The following is an 18,329-nucleotide window of genomic DNA, read 5'->3' as shown; positions in this document are numbered from 1 at the left end:
TATTTTTTAATAATATAAAATATTTAAATATTTTAAAGATATGACCTTTCAAAATTTATTATTAGTTTTATAATATTTTAAATGTATATTTTAATTTGTTTTATAATTTTTTTAATTATGATTTTTAAATTATTTTAAATTATGATTTTTAAATTATTTAAAGTATATTATTTTTAAAGATATGACCTTTCAAATTTATTATTTGTTTTATAATATTTTAAATATATATTTTAAATATTTTTTAAATTTTAAATATATTTTTTATATTAATTTTAAAATTAATTTTAAAGATATTTAAATGTTTTTCAAATTAAATTTAAAATTTTAAGAATTAATATTTTATTTGGTGGAACCATTTAGAATGACTCCATCACTTTAAAGTGTACTTTTTTATATTTTTTAATGTAATAATTTAATATTTAATATTTCATTTTGGTGAAGCTATTTTTTAATATTCAACAAATTGAATAATATTTAAAATATTAAAATATTAATAATAAATTTAAAAGGTTATATCTATAAACTATTTAAATATTTTATATTATTAAAAGTATATATTTAATATTTAAAAATAATATTCAAAATTTAAAAAAAAATTTCAAAAATATATATTTAAAATTTTAAAAATATATATTATAAAATATTTCAAATATATATTTCAAAAAATTTTAAAATTAATAATAAAAAATTAATAACAAAAAAAAGGGGACAAAAGTAAAAAAAGTAAAAAAAAAATGTGGCAAGTGGTGTCAGGCTGGTGGCGCCATAGCTCCACCAGAAAATGATAAATTTATTTTGAAGTCCCTCATATTTTTAAAACTTATAATATTTTTATGATATTTATACAGGTGGCGTTATTTTACACGGCTCTGTTAAAAATTAATTTTTTTATGGGTATTGACGTGACATGTTGGTTGCGCCAAATCATTGGCTCCACCAATTTTTATTGTAGATTTCATGTTATTTTGATGTTTAATTAAAAAAATACGTCATTTCGATAATTAATTAATTTTTTAAAGTTATTTAAATAAAAAAAAGTCAAAAATTATGATATTCTGACTCAGACGAGAAGTAAAAGTCGGTGTGAATCAAAGTTAATTAGTCGAGTTTGTAACCAGTTTGGTTCTGTTTTCATATGTAAGTAGGATCTAGAAGAGCTGTAATAATAAGTGTGAGTTTGGAATAAAAAAAAATCTGTTCAAAGATGTGTGCTTGGCTTGTTTTGTCTATGATGTTACTATATTGGTCGGAATTCTGATCAGTTGATACTATTGGTGCGTCATATTTAAGGGTTCACGTACATTATTTTGAAAAAGTCAAAACATATTTCTTTTTCTTGCATGCAGGTGCGTGTATGTTTTACTTTTAATTTGCATTTAATGTTGGACTTGATATTCATCGTAACTTGTACCAAAGACTTGACACACATTTTACCCAACGACTTTATAATTTGTATATAACAATGTACGAAGTCGTCTACCTAATCAACCAGTACAAACAAAAGTTGAACTTCAACTTTTGTTTGTTTAATCCCTTTAATTATTCTTCAATTTATTTATTCAACTAATTATTCTTAATTCATGCAAATTCATCTAATCAAAATTTATTTAACCACACAATTAGTTTAGTAAATATTTTTAATAAATATTTACTAATTTGATTTACGAGAATGGAGTTTCGAAAATATATTTTTCGATAGCCGTGATTATCAGGTCGTTACATGTTTATTTAAAATTTTAAAAATATTCACTAATAATTTTCATAATAGATATTTTTATTCCTTGACAATAGTGTTTTATTTCAACACCAAATAATAAAGACTAAAGTATTATAAATAAATAAAGACTTAAAAATAATACCATGCCCTTACATGTCTACACATATCAATCTTCAACTATCAATCAGGTTTTATCAAACGGTTTTAAAATAAACAGTTAATAAAATCAGTTGGCAATCAACAATCAACCAATTACCGAATAGGACTATAAAACTTTTAAATGTTATTAGAATTAAATAATACAGGAGGACATGAATTTGAGTACGCTCAAACGTATTATCTTTTTATTTATAGGTTGAAGAGAAGATATGAGTAATTTTAAGTATTGTATAAAAAAATATAATCAAAATATAATAATAAAACTATAATAAAAAATAAAAAATAAAACTGCAGGTAAATCGAAGTCGGACTGAATACGGTATCGGCCTACGTACTTTGGAAAATTGTCATCTCTTTCATGTACACATAGACCTTTCTAAAATTGAATTATATTAATAGAAACCGGATTCTCTTAATCTGTTAGTGAGTCGGTGGGAATGGAAATTTTTTTATTTACATATTTTAAAATTTTAAAATAATAAAAATAATTGATTTTTTAAAAATGATAAATGATTGATTAAATCTTTTAAAAAATGATAAATATGTAAATTATTAAAATGATAAAATTATATTTTTACTAACATATAAATTATAATTTAATTTTAACCACTTTAAAATAATAGTCCATGTGGCATGCCAATAAGAGGCGTACGAGATAGATGACATATCTATTTAATAAAAATTTTTCTCTCATTTTTTTCTTGCCAAACACTACTTTTTTTCTTCAGAACACATGGCTGCTGCCATTTTTTTTTCTCTCATTTTCTCTCATTTAACAAAATTGTACAAAAACATGATTATAATCATGATAATGGAGTTTCTTGTAGATGAAATGAGTCAACCATATGTTTTGAAGAAGAAAAATAGTGTTTGTTAAGAGAGAAAATGAGAGAAAAAAAAAGTTAGCAACCATGTGTTTTAAAGAAAAAAAGTAGTGTTTAACAAAAGAGAAACTGATTTGTTAAATAGATGATATCATCTATAATGTCGTGTACTTCTATGGCATGCCACATAGACTATTATATTGAATTAGTTTGATTAACGGTGAACACAAAAGTAGACATGACTAGCATTCTCGAGCTCATAGGGACATAGAAAATATTATCGGCAGTAATTAAAAAATGTAACAGGAGAAGCAAAATTTGACCGATAAAAGGAAGGTAGCGTATATGAAAATTTATATTGGGTATAACCAGACATTATTAATAGCCCTTCGCACCATAGGATCAGCCACTCTTTGCATACACACACCCAGCTATCATGGCAGCTCACTCCAAAATTGTTTTCTCAAAGTTACTAACAGATACTGACATCAACAAGAGGTTGGCGGTCCCGTCAGCAATCCAGAGTTCCTTGCCACCTTTCAATGGAGGTCATGCCCTTATATTTCGATTTTTGCACCGCACAAGATTCTGGCCAATTCTTTACTCTATGCGCACGAAAGGGTACAACAAACCCGTTTTCTCAGGTAGATTATGGAGAAACTTTGTTATTTATAACAACTTAAATGTTGGTGACAGATTCACCTTGTACCAAGTGCAAGTTGAAGATGGTTCTTCCTACTATAGGGTTGAAGTGGGGAGAGAAATCGACTTCCTTGGCATAAATGCAATGACCTATGGCAGTGGCAGTACTGCTGATGAACATGTTATTACTCATCATCATCATCAAGAAGGACTTAGCTTGGAGTTGTCTCTGGCACAACCCAATGTGGAGGGAGCCGATAATTGAAAAAGCACCCACAAACCAATATCGAGCCCTTCCTTCTACTTTCTCTTTATAAGAAAATACAAGGAACGTATTATGATACTGTGGTTCAGACAAGAAGTAAAAGTCGGTGTCAGTCGAGTTTTTAACCAGTTTGGTTGTTATATTCCGGTTTATTTCTGTTATCATGTAATTAGAATCTATAAGTGTGAGTTTGGAATAAAAAATCTGTTTAAAAGATGTGCGCTTGGCTTGTTTTGTCTGTGAAACACCAAAGCTTTCTTTACACCAATATCGGAATGCACTCCACCCCTCCCAGCTGCCATTGAAGATGCAACTATAATCTTATCAGTCTCGGTTGCTTTCCAAAACCCGGATCCAGCTGCCCCATTTTGGCCTTGCACCATTTGGGTACTTTCCGTCTCTCGGTCTGAAAATGTACCATTCTTTCTCACCAAGCACAGCTTTATCTGATCCAAAAACAACAACAACAAAAAAAAAAAAGAAACACTACCACCACTAGAACAAGCTTTAAACATAACATGAAGCTATGTAATGATTTATGATTGATTCTTTAGATGATAACATTGAAAGGGTTATTAAAGCGAGTTTCACCTGGTAAGTCCCAGGGATCGAACTATAGAAATCGGCGTCCGCGATGATGGAAACGGGGAAAGCTGAGGAGCTCAGTTTCTTCATTAGATAATGAAGGATGAGTTCTTCGTCCGTGAGGTGAAACCTAAATCCTGGAGGCAGACTTGAATGTGGGTGCCTCATGGTTTTAACTAAAATTTTGAAGGATGAGTTCTTGATCAGTAGGGTGAAATCCAAGAATGCGGGTGCCTCGGTTTCTTCGTTAGATAATGAAGGATGAGTTGTTCATATCAGTGGGGTGAAATCTAAACCCCGGAGGCAAACCTGAATGTGGGTGCCTCGTGGTCTTAACTAAAACTTTTCCCCTACTCCTATGTTATTAACTATGAAAAAGTTGCAGTAAAAGAAGAAAAATATGAGCCCTGAAAATGGAAACAATAAAGGGTTTAAGAGCTCTCAAACCAAACAGACAGGAGAAAAATAAAGGAGTTGAAATTTTTGAGAGACGAAGAAAGGTTGGCATGTTACGTCGTAGGATTTCTGTCGTTTTAAAATTATATTACTAAAAAAATTGAAAGTATTGAGCAAAGTAATTAAATAGGCATATAATTATTTATATTACAACAGAAAAACAAAAGTTACGTGCATTAAAAAGAAGTAAAATGCAAAATTTGTATTAATACCATCTTAATGAGAAATTTTTTGATATATAGAGATATTAATACAATATTAATGAAAAGTATTAATACCATATTAATGTAAATATACAGTTAATTGAAAATGTAATAATTAAATGAATGGGATTTAAAATAAAAATACTAAAAAAATTATAATACAAAATTAAAAATTTTATAAAAGGAAATTAAATTTAAATTTTTTGGGTAACATAAATGATCATATTTTTAGATATTTAATGGGAAGGCTAAAACAAAACTTGGAAAAATTTAGGGGTGCCAAATATAAATATCACATTTTAAATATTTATTAGGAGCTAAAATGGAATTTGACAAAATTTAGGAGGGATTAAAAAGAAATTATCACATTTTAAAAAATTTAACAGCTTAACAAATTTTAAAAAATATAATATAGGAGGTCGGGGCTGCGAGCCTCCTCTAACTTCGCCCATCCCCTTAAGGAAAATTAGTTGAATTGGATTAAGCTAAATACATATGGTGCTATTTAATTAAAAACTATTTCATTTTAATGGCACTATTCAGGCAATAGCAGCAACATTTTCAGACTTAAAAGTTTGTTTTGGTCCTATTTAGTTAAACCTTATAGGGTAACACTCATTTCTTTCGAGCCCAATTGGATATCTATTTAAATTTTTGTTTTCTTTTAGGCCGTTCAAAGCCTACTTGATTTTGGTTAAATGAAGATCTTTAATTTTCTTTTCTTTTTGAGTCCGTCAATGGTTTAAATTATTATTATCATTTCTTTTTGGGTCTGTCAATGGTCCAAATTATTATTATCATTACTACTACTATTATTATTAAATATACATAAAATTAAATGAAAGAAAAAAAAAGGAAGCTTTTCATATTTTGTTCTTAATAAAAAAAAAGTAATAATAATAATAATAAAAAGAACAACAACAACAACAAGCATTCTATTTTTATTTTATTTTTGCCATATACATATCTTGAGGGATCGAGTTTGGGCTACAATGAATGGGACGTCACTAGAACATCGGTCCTCTACCCCTAGGAGCCCAAAAAATCCCGTTTTTTCCCTTCCCCTTTCTAAAACAAAGGTGTCTTTTTTTTAAAAAAAAAAAGCTTGATCTTGGAAAATTTTTTGATTTTTTTAGAAGAGAAAGTTTAGATTTTAAAAATAAAATTATGTTTTTTTTAAGTCATTTCAAAGGAAAATTTAAATTTTTAAAACAAAATTTTGATGTCTATTTATATTTATGTTTTTTTTACACATTCCCTTTACATACATTTTAATATTATTTATTTATGTTACTTTAATTCTTTTATTGTATTATGAATAATGTGTATTATTATTATTATTATTATTATCATCGTCATCATGTCAATGTCTTATTTATTTCATTTATTTAAGCTTTCTTTTTATTATTGTCATTTTAAAAGAGTTTTTAACTTTTCATTAATTTTAGCCAATTTAATTAATTTTCCTATTTTATTACTATTCGTTTTAAAAGTGGGAACTTTAGGTCATTTTTTCATCCTATAATTGTTGACATGAAGTTAGTTAAGTAGGTGAAATATTTTAATGAAACCATAAGGTTTTTACATTTGGATTTAGGTTAGTCTTTAAGATCTTATCTACCATTTACCCTAGAAAAATTATAAATATTATGTAGGATTTTTTTTAGAATTTTAAACTAATTTTAAATATCGTATAGGAATCTTTTTTAGAATCTTAAATTAATATGTAAATATTCTTTAGGACTTTTTTCAAGATTAAAATTAAATATTTTTGTAGGTAAATTGTAATCATGAGTAGGTCTTTGTAAGTATTTTATTTTAGAAACCTTTTAAGATGTAGTTTATTACAGTGCTTGCATCTGGGTTTGGGGTTTCCAACACTACCCGCTCTTGCTACAGATGTAGCCTAAAATCTTGGATTGGAACGTTGAATACCTCTATCTTTCCCAGAATAACCTGCAAAGGTAGTGGAACGGTCATGATGTTTTTTTTATTTCTTTGATGCTGACTGATATGACTTTGCAGTAAATCTTTTACTTGAAGTTTTGGCTTCCATCTCAGCTTGTTTCTTTTCTTTACATAGCTCTTCAGCTTTATGTGCTCGGTCAACTAGTACAACAAATTCTTTTAATTCCAGAATCCCAACTAATAATTTTATGTTTTAATTTAAACCTTCTTCAAACCGCTTACACATGGCGATTTCAGTCCGGATGCACTCTTTGGCATATTTACTCAGTCAAACAAATTTACTCAGATACCGTCATATTCTCCTGTTTAAGCTCTAAAAATTTATTCCGCTTCTCATCAATGAATCTCTAACTGATATATTTCTTTTTGAACTCAGTTTGGAAAAATTCCCATGTGACCCTTTCCTTTGGTACAACAGAAATTAAGTGTTCCACCACTGATAGGCTGAATCTTTTAATAGGGATACAACACATTTCAAACATTCATCCAGTAAACAAGACAATTCATTGAGAACTCTGATGGTATTTTCTAACCAAAATTCAGCTCTTTTTGGATCATCATCAGCTGTATCTCTAAACTCTTCTGCACCATATTTATAGATTTTATCAACAGGTGGCTTACCTATTCTAACAAGTTTTGTACCTTAAGGCATCTCGGGAACCGGTTGAAAAACTGGAGGGGTGGAGGTTGTTGTACAGCTGGATTTGTTCTTAAAAATTCTATAAACCATTTATTCATCATTTGGAAGAAAGCTTCTTTAACCTCTCCTCCTCGGCCCCCAGATACGGGCCTTCTTCTACTTGAAGTTGTTCTTTAAACTGAAGCTTGAGCATTGCTCTTAGCTTATTCGGATTCGACTTGGTTGGATGACATTACTATATGAAAAACATGTGTAACACCCCCTACCCGTATCCATTGCCGGAATAGGGTACGAGGCATTACCAGAGTTTACTGAACATTTTCAGATAATTCTGAGTCATTTATTATTCATATTTTAGAAATAATCATAACGTCTCTCTATTGGGCCCTCGAAGCCCCAAACATACATTAGAAACCAACCGAAATTAAATCGGGATTATAAAAAAATATTTCGCAAAATCTTAAATTTTATTTTCATCTAAGTACTTACTATTTCAATGCTCCTTATAATTAAACATGTTACCGTTCAATCAATAGTTTGGCACTTGTCTAAGCGTCAAACAACATCATTGTTAGCATACTTGCACACATTTCATCTAAATTCAATATTGATATACTTATTTTCTCTACATATCGCACTTGAGTTTAATAATAGTCTCAACTTACATAATTTCCTTGTATCAACATATCAAAGATAATCATATATGTACATGTCATGAAACATATCATGCTCTTACCGTTTCTTCATAAGCATATATCATTCATTTCATTATATCAATATTTCATGCTCTATCATTTCCATATATTTTATGTATATTTATTCTGGTAATAGTTTATATCAAACTTGACATAAATTATATTCCATGTACTTATACTTATTTCGTTTATTTATCTTCATAATTATTTCATACAACTATTTTGTACATATATTTCCATATGACCAGTTCTTGTAAACATTTCACACAACCATTTCATATAACCATTCGTCATCTGATAAGTATTACCTGAATATCAATTGTTCAATAGATGTCATAGTGTCTCCCATCCACGGTCTTATTTATCTTTGACATGATGCCATAGTGTCTTCAACTATAGTCTTACTCATTCATTTTCTGTCATGTTGCCATGGTATCTTTCAACCATGGTCTTATTCTTTTCATGTCACGTTGCCATAGTGTCTTTCAACTATGGTCTTACTCATTTATTTTCTGTCACGTTGCCATAGTATCTTTCAACCATGGTCTTACACATTTCATATCACATTGCCATGGTATCTTTCAACTATGGTCTTACACATTTCATATCAGGTTGCCATGGTATCTTTCAACCATGGTCTTACACATTTCATATCAGATTGCCATGGTATCTTTCAACCATGGTCTTACACATTTCATATCAGAGAGCACACTCCTGCGAACCTCATCCTTACAGTGGGATTACCAGTCCAGGCTAAATCCCCTGTAATATAAACTCATAGAGTATTGTCGGGATTACCAGTCTAGGCTAAATCCCCTGCAATGACAATTACTCTAATGAGCTTGGATCTGAATTACCAGTCCAGGCTAAATAGTCCAGGCTAAATTCAGACCCTAATTCGAATTACCCGTCCGAGCTAAATCCATTTTCCACATATTCTTCGGGAGGGTTATATCAGGATAGGATCACCCGTCCGGGCTAGATCCTTTTTACCGTCAATTCCTTTTTAGAGATCCATCGAATTTTCCTTTCATTTAACCGGGATTTCTTCTCCTTTTATCAAATATATCAATGTTTCATAAATTTTCATACAATGAACATTCAAATCATATTCACATCAATAACATACAATCTCAAGCATTTAAGAATATAATTCAAGTTACACGAACTTACCTCATTGCTTGTTTGTGTTTATAATTTCATTTATCCGATATCTTTTATTTTCCACGATCAAGTCTCATTTTTGAGTCGTCCGGATCTTTATAAATAAATTTCATCATCATTTTCATTCATTTCATATTCTAATGCATTTAATTAATGCTTTAGGAAAAATTACCATTTTGCCCCTAAACTTTTAATTAATGACGATTTCATCCTTAGGGTCAGAAAAATAAAATTTTTGCAATTTAATCCTTATTTCTAGATATTATTCTCATACATATTGATAACAATCCATAAATTCTATAAAATATCAGAATTTTCCAAAATTTCAACACTTTTCAATTTAATCCCTAAAACATTTTTTCCCCCGATCTTGAACTAAATTAATAATTTCATTCAATTTTGTAATTTAAATAATAAAATAATCCATTTCATACAATTTGGTCATTTCTGACATTTTTACAAAATTACCCATAAAGTTTTACTTTTATTCAATTTAGTCCCTGATCCTAAAACATGCAAATTAGCCATGCTAGGTGAATATTTATACATATTTTTCCTCCTCCTCCTCTCCATTCCACACCCTTAGTGTATATAACACACTTGTAAGTAACATTATCTATAATTTTTATTATTTACTTTTATAAATATTCAAGCTGTCCATCTGTGTCATAGTCACTAAATTATTTATAACTTGAGCTACGGAACTCCAAATTAAGATCCGTTAATTTTTCCTGAAACTAGACTCATATATCTTCTTACCATAAAATTTTCAGAATTTTTAGTTTAGCCATTAGGTACATTTTATTCTTTAAATTCACCCCTATTCTGCTGTCTGACAGTTCCGACCCTTCTTCACTAAAAATTAATTATCTCACAGTACAGTACTCGGATAATATTCCTGTTGATTTCTCCTGAAAATAGACTCATTATGAATTCTAAAAATATAAATTTAAGCCTCTAATTATTTTTATTAAATTTTTGGTGATTTTTCAAATTCAGAACAGGGGAACCCGAATTCATTCTGACATTGTCTCACAAAATTCATTATATCTCATAATTTACAATTCAATTGCTTACATTGTTTATTCTATAAGAAACTAGATTCAATAAGATTTAATTCCATTTTTTATTCATCCTCTAATTAAATTTCTAAAATTTTTGGTGATTTTTCAAACTTAGACTACTGCTACTGTCCAAAATAGTCTTAGTGCAAAATGTTGATTTTTTTACTTTTAATTTCAATTTAATCCTAACTAAATTCACTTACTTTTCTATCTTAATTCATACTTTATTTCTACTCAATTTTTAACTAAACTCATACTTAACTATTAAATTTTCAGCATATTTTCCTAATTTCGAAATTTCATCAATTTATTCCCTACAACATAAAACTTATGAATTAATTTACAATTCAATCCTTATTTCATTTCTAACTTGAATTCCTATCAATCTAACCCCTAATTCATCTTTTTATTCAACATGAAAAATATTTAAAAATCAAATAAATTTCAAAATATTCACTTAATTTCATCAAAACCTTGTCCCAAAGCTTCCAAAACATCAAAATTAAGTAAAAATGGCTAAATTGACTTATCTATTTAACTTTCAAGCCTTGAAATCCCAATTTTTTCCTTTTTCCTTCTTTCTTTTTTTTCTTTCCTTCTTTCTTTCCCCTGCTCTCTGTTTCGTTTCATCCTTTCTTTCTTTTTCTATTCTTTTTTTTATTCCTTTTACTTTTTATATATATATATATTATAATAACTTAATAATAGCTATAATAAAATATCTATTTAATATCCAATATCTATTTTACATTTGTATACACATATATTATTACATTTGTCTTTCTTTAATCTATTTATTATATAAATATCTTTTACTTAATAATAATATATAATTTAATAATATACTTATATAATAAGTAAATATACATCTATTTTACAAATGTATGTATATTAGTATCACACATGTCACTATACATACCATACATTTGTCAACTTTTTATTTATTTATCATATAATATTAATTTAATAATAATAAATACATTAATATTTACTTAAATAATAAGCAAATAAATATATGTATTACAAATGTGTGTATTATATTTATTATACTTGTATTTTATTTTTGCCATACAATTGACACTCTTTTTGGTTTATTTACTTAAGTCCTTTTAATTTTCTTTATTCTATAATTAAACTTTCACACTTCATTCAATTTAATCCTTTTATCTAATTATCCTTTATTTAAGCTAATTGGCTTCAATAAACTTTAATTAATCACTCTCTTAACTTCGTAAATATTTTTAATAAATATTTACAGATCTATTTTTTAGAAACGGAGACCCGAAAATGTACTTTTTTGATAACTGTAAAAATTCGGGTCATTACAACATGTTTTAAAATGGTCAAGAGATATCACACTATCACAGGTTATATAATGACATGTATAGCTAGAATCATATATGCTACGTTAGTCCGAGAATCGGCTAAAGTTGGCTCTAATACCAATAAATATAACACCCCTACGTTAGTCCATATAGGGTTACAAAGCATTACCAGACTTTACAAATTAAATACAAACATTTCATATCATTTCTCATTCATATCATAAATCAATCATAAATCAATCATGTTGTCCCTTGTATGAGCCCTCGAGGCCCAAAATATACATTAGAAACAAGTTGGGACTAAACCGGGTACTCAAAAAATTTCTTGCAAAATATCAAAATTTTTTCAAGGTGTACGGGACACAAGCCTGTATGGTCAGGCCGTGTAGGCAATCAAAATAGGGACACACTACCGTGTCTCAGCCCGTGTTCAAATTAGGGTGGTCTCTGACTTGGGTCACACGGCCAAGCCACACGCCTGTGTGCTAGGCTGTGTGAGCATACTGACTTGCATTAAATAAGTGCAAGGGTCATACGGCCAAGCCACACGCCCATGTGCCAGGCCGTGTAAAAATATCTGAACATTCTATTTTGCAATTTTGAAGTTACAGGGGACACATAGCCGAACCACACGTCCTTGTGGACGAAGATAAGTCATTTCCAATGCCACATTTCTTACCCAAACTTGGCATCAACCTAACCAAACAATTTTGGACATCAATAGACCATAATAAGACATTCAACCAAACCAAAAATCAAATTTTTGTGCATGTGATATCATTTCATAATTCAAATATTCAAACTTACTTATTTAACCATACAAACATATAAGCTTATTTTTTTTTACCAATCTTGTTAACTCATACCATTCATCAACATACCTACAAATTATCCATCACTCTACCATATCAAACACAACAAACATGATAAGGCCATACATATATACATATCAAAATGTGTTTAACTCAAGCCATCCCAATGACTATTTACAACAAAATATTTTTAAGCTAACATTGGCCAAGTTACCCTATACATGCCATTATAACCAAAATGAGTTTATTGTATATATATACTGAAAAGGCCGATGGATAGTGTGATGTAGTTTCGACCAACTTCCAACCTTTACGAGTTTCCGAATACTATAAAATAGGGAAAATGAAACGGAGTGAGCTTTTAAGCTTAGTAAGTTCATATAACGGGAAATAAACTTACCATTCATTTACACTTAAGGCAAACATACAAAATACATCCAAAGCAACTTAGCTAATAACCTATACACATATTCTCATCAAACATGTTAGTCACGTATTTCTCATGAATATCAAGAAACATGTATGAGCTCATCAAATATCAAATCTCAATGTTAAAAAAATTTCCACATCTTGTGTTCATATATCAATTCCATATATTTCGGGTATATACTGGTATAATTCATTTCAATTTCATGTTGTCTCATGTCGGAACTTTACCCGTTGAATCATTTAAAATATTAATGGATACACGGATAGTACACACGAAGAGTACAAACCTGTAATCCGTCAATTCTTATAATATCTGCCAATTCATATTCAGAAATGCTCATACGAGCACATAAATAGGAAGCTTTGTCGTGCCATATATCGAAAAACTCATGTGAGCCATGTAACAGAAAGCCCATCCGAGCCGTATTCGGAAAGTTCAAGCGAGCCAATATCGGAAAGCTTCGGAGAGCTAATTAATCGGGAAGCTCATAAAAGAGCCTTTAATCGGGAAACTCCAACGAGCCATATTTCGGGACGCTCATAAGAGCTGCGGTGTGTCCACAACACATACAGGGTCACAACCAATCGGGATGCTCCAAAGAGCTATTAACGGGAAGCTTACAAGAACCATATAACGGGACGCTCATAAGAGCCAAATATCGGGATGCACTTTCGAGCTGTGGTGTGTCTGCAACACATGCAGGACCACAACCAATTCAGGAGCCCTATATCCATCGAATTTTATTTATTCAAACGAGACTTAATACTTGATGATCATTGTCAAATATGTAATCAATTTCATATACATGGAAATTATACATTCACATACGTACAATACAATTAATATATATAAATTCTCAATTTAGTTACACGAACTTACTTCGACAAGTGTTTGTGTACGCAAAATTTACTAATCCGACACTTTTTCTTTTCCTTAATGTAACTTCGTATTTGGTCTATCCAGATCTATATGAATGAATTTAACATCAATTTAATACAATTTATACTCAATTCAATCCAATACACATCTTTGGAAAATTTACCATTTTGCCCCTATACTTTTAATTAATTATGATTTCATCCCTAGGCTCGGAAAATAAAATTAATGCAATTTAATCCTTATTCCAAGCCTAGAAATTTTTCATATATATCAATAGCATCCCATGAATTCCATAAAATTCAAAATTTTCCATGAATTCAACATTTCAATTTAATCACTAAATAATGATATCATCAAAATTCTTTAACAAAATACTTTTAAATACTCATCAACATCTCAAATTCATCATCTAATAACTAAAATCATATAAACTCATCAATGGTAACTTCCAAAGTTTTCAATAAAATAAAAAAAAACTAAGGTAAAAGTTAATTGGACCTAATTGTAACAATCTCAAAAATATAAAAATTTCAAGAAACGGGCAAGAATTGAACTCACATGAAGCCAAAATATGAATGACCAACTTAAACCCTTTCTCCGATGGTTGCTTTGGCTGAATGTTTGATGATGAAATGTCTAGAATTCAATTAATTCCATTTTGTTTGTCTTAATTCCAAATTATTTACTATTTTTCCATTAATTGGCTTTTATTTTATTAATTTTCTCATACTATGCTGTCTCATCCATCTACTTTAGGCATATTTATGCCTTAAGTCCTCCCTTATTTATCAGTTAAGCTATTTAGTCATTTAATTATCATAATAAACAAGTTTTGCACCCTTTTCAATTTAGTTCTTTTTAACCAGTTAGACATGTAATCAATAACATTCATAAAATATCATAGACCATAAAATAATATGAAAATAATTTTTTTCTGATCTCGAATTTGTGATCCCGAAATCACTGTTCTAATTTCATTGAAAATGGACTGTTACATGAAGTGTGACAAGTGTCACATTTATTTATGCAAGTATTTTTTTTTTACATTTTTACTACACCTTATAATAAACTTGTTAAACCTTGAACCTGCTTTGATAATTGTGTGATTGGGTTGCTTATTACTAGGGGTGTTTGTTATATTTTGTTGTGTGGTGATTGACAATATGAAGTTGTTAGGTTTTTTGGTCTTGTGGTGTTGAATTGGTTGTTGGTGTTAGAATCGTATTTATTGTTCACTATGTAAAAAATGCCCTAATGCGATACTTTTTTTGACCTAAGACGACGCAAAAAAGGTTAGCATAGGCTTCGCGACGCTTCTCCCGACGCTTCCAAAAAGGTTGTATATAGTGCAGTTGGTATAGGCTTCGCGACACTTTTGAAAAAGCGTCGGTATAAATCAACATAAGCCGATACTTATTGAAGAGTTGCGAAAGGCTTAGTCAATGCCGACCTTTAAAAAGGGTTGGGATAGACCTAGTTAAGACCAACCTTTGAAAAAGGTTGTGATAAACCTATCTAAGACAACCTTAAAAAGGTCGATATAGTTCTTGCTTAAGGCAACTTTTAAAAATAGTTGGGATAGAGCCGTCTAAAGCAACCTTAAAAAGGTTGGGATCGACATTGTCTAAAACAACCTATAAAAAAAGGTTGGGATAGACCTGTCTAAGGCAACCTTTAAAAAAGGTCGGAATAGACTCGTCTAAGGCAACCTTAAAAAGGTTGGGATAGACCATGTCTAAGGTAACTTTTAAAAAAGGTTGGGATAGACCTGTTTAAAGCAACCTTAAAAAAGTTGGGATAGATATTATTTAAAACAACCTATAAAAAAAGATTGGGATAGACACGTATAATATAATTTTTTTTCAATTTTTTATTATTTCAATATTAATATATTTTTATAAATATTTACAGTGAATAATGATAGTAATTGTGCTTTAAATACAACTAAAAAAATTTAAAATTTAAAATAGAAAATTAAAATAAAGATTGAATATTCAATACAAAAATCGATCCAACAATCAAAATACACTAACATTTAGCTGAAATGTATATATACCACCAACATCAATGTACAAAAGTAAACAAATAAAGAAGTACCTAAGATGATGGACATTGATATTGATGTTGTAATACATAAAAGCTAATACAGTTTGAAACTGCACCTTCAATTCCAAGAAACTCTGTTGATCTCTTATTTCTATAAAGGTAGCACTAAGAAACTTCAATTCCTTTTGTTAAGTTTTCCTTCTCATAATCCTGTCCTGCAGCCTGCATTAAAGTAATAATAAGTTCGACATTGTAAGCCTGCAAGAAAGCCTGGTATGAAGATAAATGGACATAATTATATGAAGATAAATGAACGAACCTTGACAAAATCATTTGTAGACCATTTGCAAATATAAAAAAACATTCAGTAATGTTAACCAAGACCTACAAATAAGAATGCAACAGCAAGTCATTCAGAACTTGGCTAACCATTATAAAGTAAATAGAGCAACATAGTAAGGTTCAAGGTGGTAATGGTTACTTTTCTAATCCTACAACGAGTAATAATTAGAACAAACATGACAAGATCTATATTTTGTAGCTTGTCACAGATTTTTTTTTAAATGTTACTGTATGCAGGTTTTCTCAGCCAGATTAACGAATGGTCTGTTTTGCCTTGTTGTAAAAATAAAATTTAAGTAACAATTAGAATCTTTTTTTAAATGTTACTGTATGCAGGTTTTCTCAGCCAGATTAACGAATTGTTAAATGACTACAAAACATTATCATGGAGAATATAAACACAAAAGAGAACTAAACGGCAATTTTGTAACAAACTGCACAAATAAAGCAAGTAAGCTGACATTATTCGTTAAATGATGATAAGAATTGATAGAGTTAGAACTGATGGTAACCCACAAATGGTCGAAACAACCAAAAGGCACCATGGATATCAAAGCACAAAGCGGTATAATGACATCTGAATATTCTATACATTCAACTAAACTAAGACTAACTATTTAAACATCTATTTCTAGTATAGGATACGTAGTCTTTTGCTTTCTTTCTCACATCAAATCTGAAGCATACCAAGAAGGCAAAGATGCAAGTACCATCAAGGTTTGAAATAATCAAAACATCCACTAGATGATGAGTACTTACCTTCCAATTTTGGGACTAACATATTCCTATCAACCTGATGGACAAAGATAATCCTATATAACAATAAACGGTTTCTATGTTAACAGAAGGAGAAACAAATCTATTACCTTAGAGAAAGTGACTTTCTTCTTGTACCATATAACTCTGCAAGGACAATAGATGGCGTGACAGCAATCTTCGCCATCTGATAAAATCCCACACTAGAAAATAAATTAAAAAAAGTCAAATCAAAAGGTTCTCTAGGAGACATTGGTCAGATATCATTTAAACAGATTTAACAATCTAACCTGTTGTATTTCAAGCTAACATTAGCAAGACTAGTAGATAAAGATATAACAACACCAAGAGTAAACAAAGCCAAAGGGGTTGATTTTGAGGGTGGAGATGCAGGAAAAAGAGCAAAAGAATTCAAAATGGCCATCAATGCTCAGCTTACAGCATAGTGAATAAAAGTCAGAAACACAGGAAAATGGAATCCTACATTTTTAAGAACCTAAAAACACAAAGAGTATACCATCTCACAATATAATATATAAGATTACAACAAATAGTTTCTTTATATATCAAGAAATTTTGGCAACAAACCCATTTGTTCATGAAAATAATACCAACAGCAACCATAAAATTGAATGCAAGAGCGGCGATGGGACCACATATTCATTGCTGTAGTCAATAGACAGTAATTATAGCAGTAGTCAGGGATACGGTTCACTGAAAATGCATACTCAAAACAACATTGCTCAATTGAACGGAAAGATGAAAGCAATATTTACTTAAAGTTTACGCATACTTAAAAATAAAAATGTTTCAGACGAACTAACAATTAGAATCAGCAATATCTACAACATATAATTAAAATTTGGATGGTAATAATAAAAGAGAAGCAGCAAAAGAAGATCGTTTGCCTTGTTGCGGTTGCATGCTTAACTGAGCCATAAAAGCATTAATCAACAAAAACAGAAGGCATAGGGTTAGGTGTTCAAAGTTCAAACTGTTAATAAATCCCAAACAAAAACATGAATGTAGAATTGTCTGTTTTGTTCTTCGACCAAATTATTAATTATGTCTACAACTTAAGATATGTCAGATTACATAAACACTTTGATTTAAGACCCAGAAAACAACAACAGATCTACAAATACCAGAAATAGAAAAATAACTTACCTTAAGTGAAATGAACAGCAGACAACTTGACTCGTAGAAAAGAAGAGCAACAATTGGAATGGCAAAAGTGGAAGTGAGGATTAGCTTAGGGTTTAAAATTCAAAGCAAGAAGCTAATTTCCTGCGCGTTAGTGGGAAGTGGGACGCCAACCTTTTAAGAAACAAGATAAAAGCAAGGTTAAGTAAAATAG

The 18,329-nt window shown here is 29.8% G+C and overlaps 1 protein-coding gene and 1 long non-coding RNA gene across 2 annotated transcripts; both read right to left on the bottom strand.

Annotated features, from left to right (window-relative positions):
* Window positions 1–3,783: 3,783 nt before the first annotated feature.
* On the bottom strand, window positions 3,784–4,360 carry LOC121228116 (NAC transcription factor 47-like). The gene is made up of 2 exons (XM_041111262.1): window positions 4,199–4,360; window positions 3,784–4,053 (listed from the first exon to the last, which is right to left on the bottom strand). The coding sequence occupies exons 1-2, from the start codon at window positions 4,358–4,360 to the stop codon at window positions 3,784–3,786; spliced, it is 432 nt and encodes a 143-aa protein (XP_040967196.1).
* Window positions 4,361–17,086: 12,726 nt separating this feature from the next.
* Window positions 17,087–17,610, bottom strand: LOC121228280 (uncharacterized). The gene is made up of 3 exons (XR_005925838.1): window positions 17,561–17,610; window positions 17,263–17,468; window positions 17,087–17,175 (listed from the first exon to the last, which is right to left on the bottom strand). It is a non-coding gene; the product is annotated as an uncharacterized lncRNA (long non-coding RNA).
* Window positions 17,611–18,329: the final 719 nt, after the last annotated feature.

The sequence above is a fragment of the Gossypium hirsutum genome, chromosome A04, assembly GCF_007990345.1.
Source record: "Gossypium hirsutum isolate 1008001.06 chromosome A04, Gossypium_hirsutum_v2.1, whole genome shotgun sequence".
NCBI classification, from domain to species: Eukaryota; Viridiplantae; Streptophyta; class Magnoliopsida; order Malvales; family Malvaceae; genus Gossypium; species Gossypium hirsutum.
The sequence above is the reverse complement of the archived record's forward strand: the minus strand, read 5'-3'. Positions and strand labels throughout refer to the sequence as shown.

Excerpts from the sequence above, each read along its gene's own strand:
- LOC121228116 (XM_041111262.1), bottom strand. The coding sequence starts at position 4,360 with ATGAGGCACCCACATTCAAGTCTGCCTCCAGGATTTAGGTTTCACCTC. Across the intron at positions 4,054-4,198 it reads CGATCCCTGGGACTTACCAG|ATAAAGCTGTGCTTGGTGAG; the intron begins GTGAAACTCGCT and ends TTTTTGGATCAG.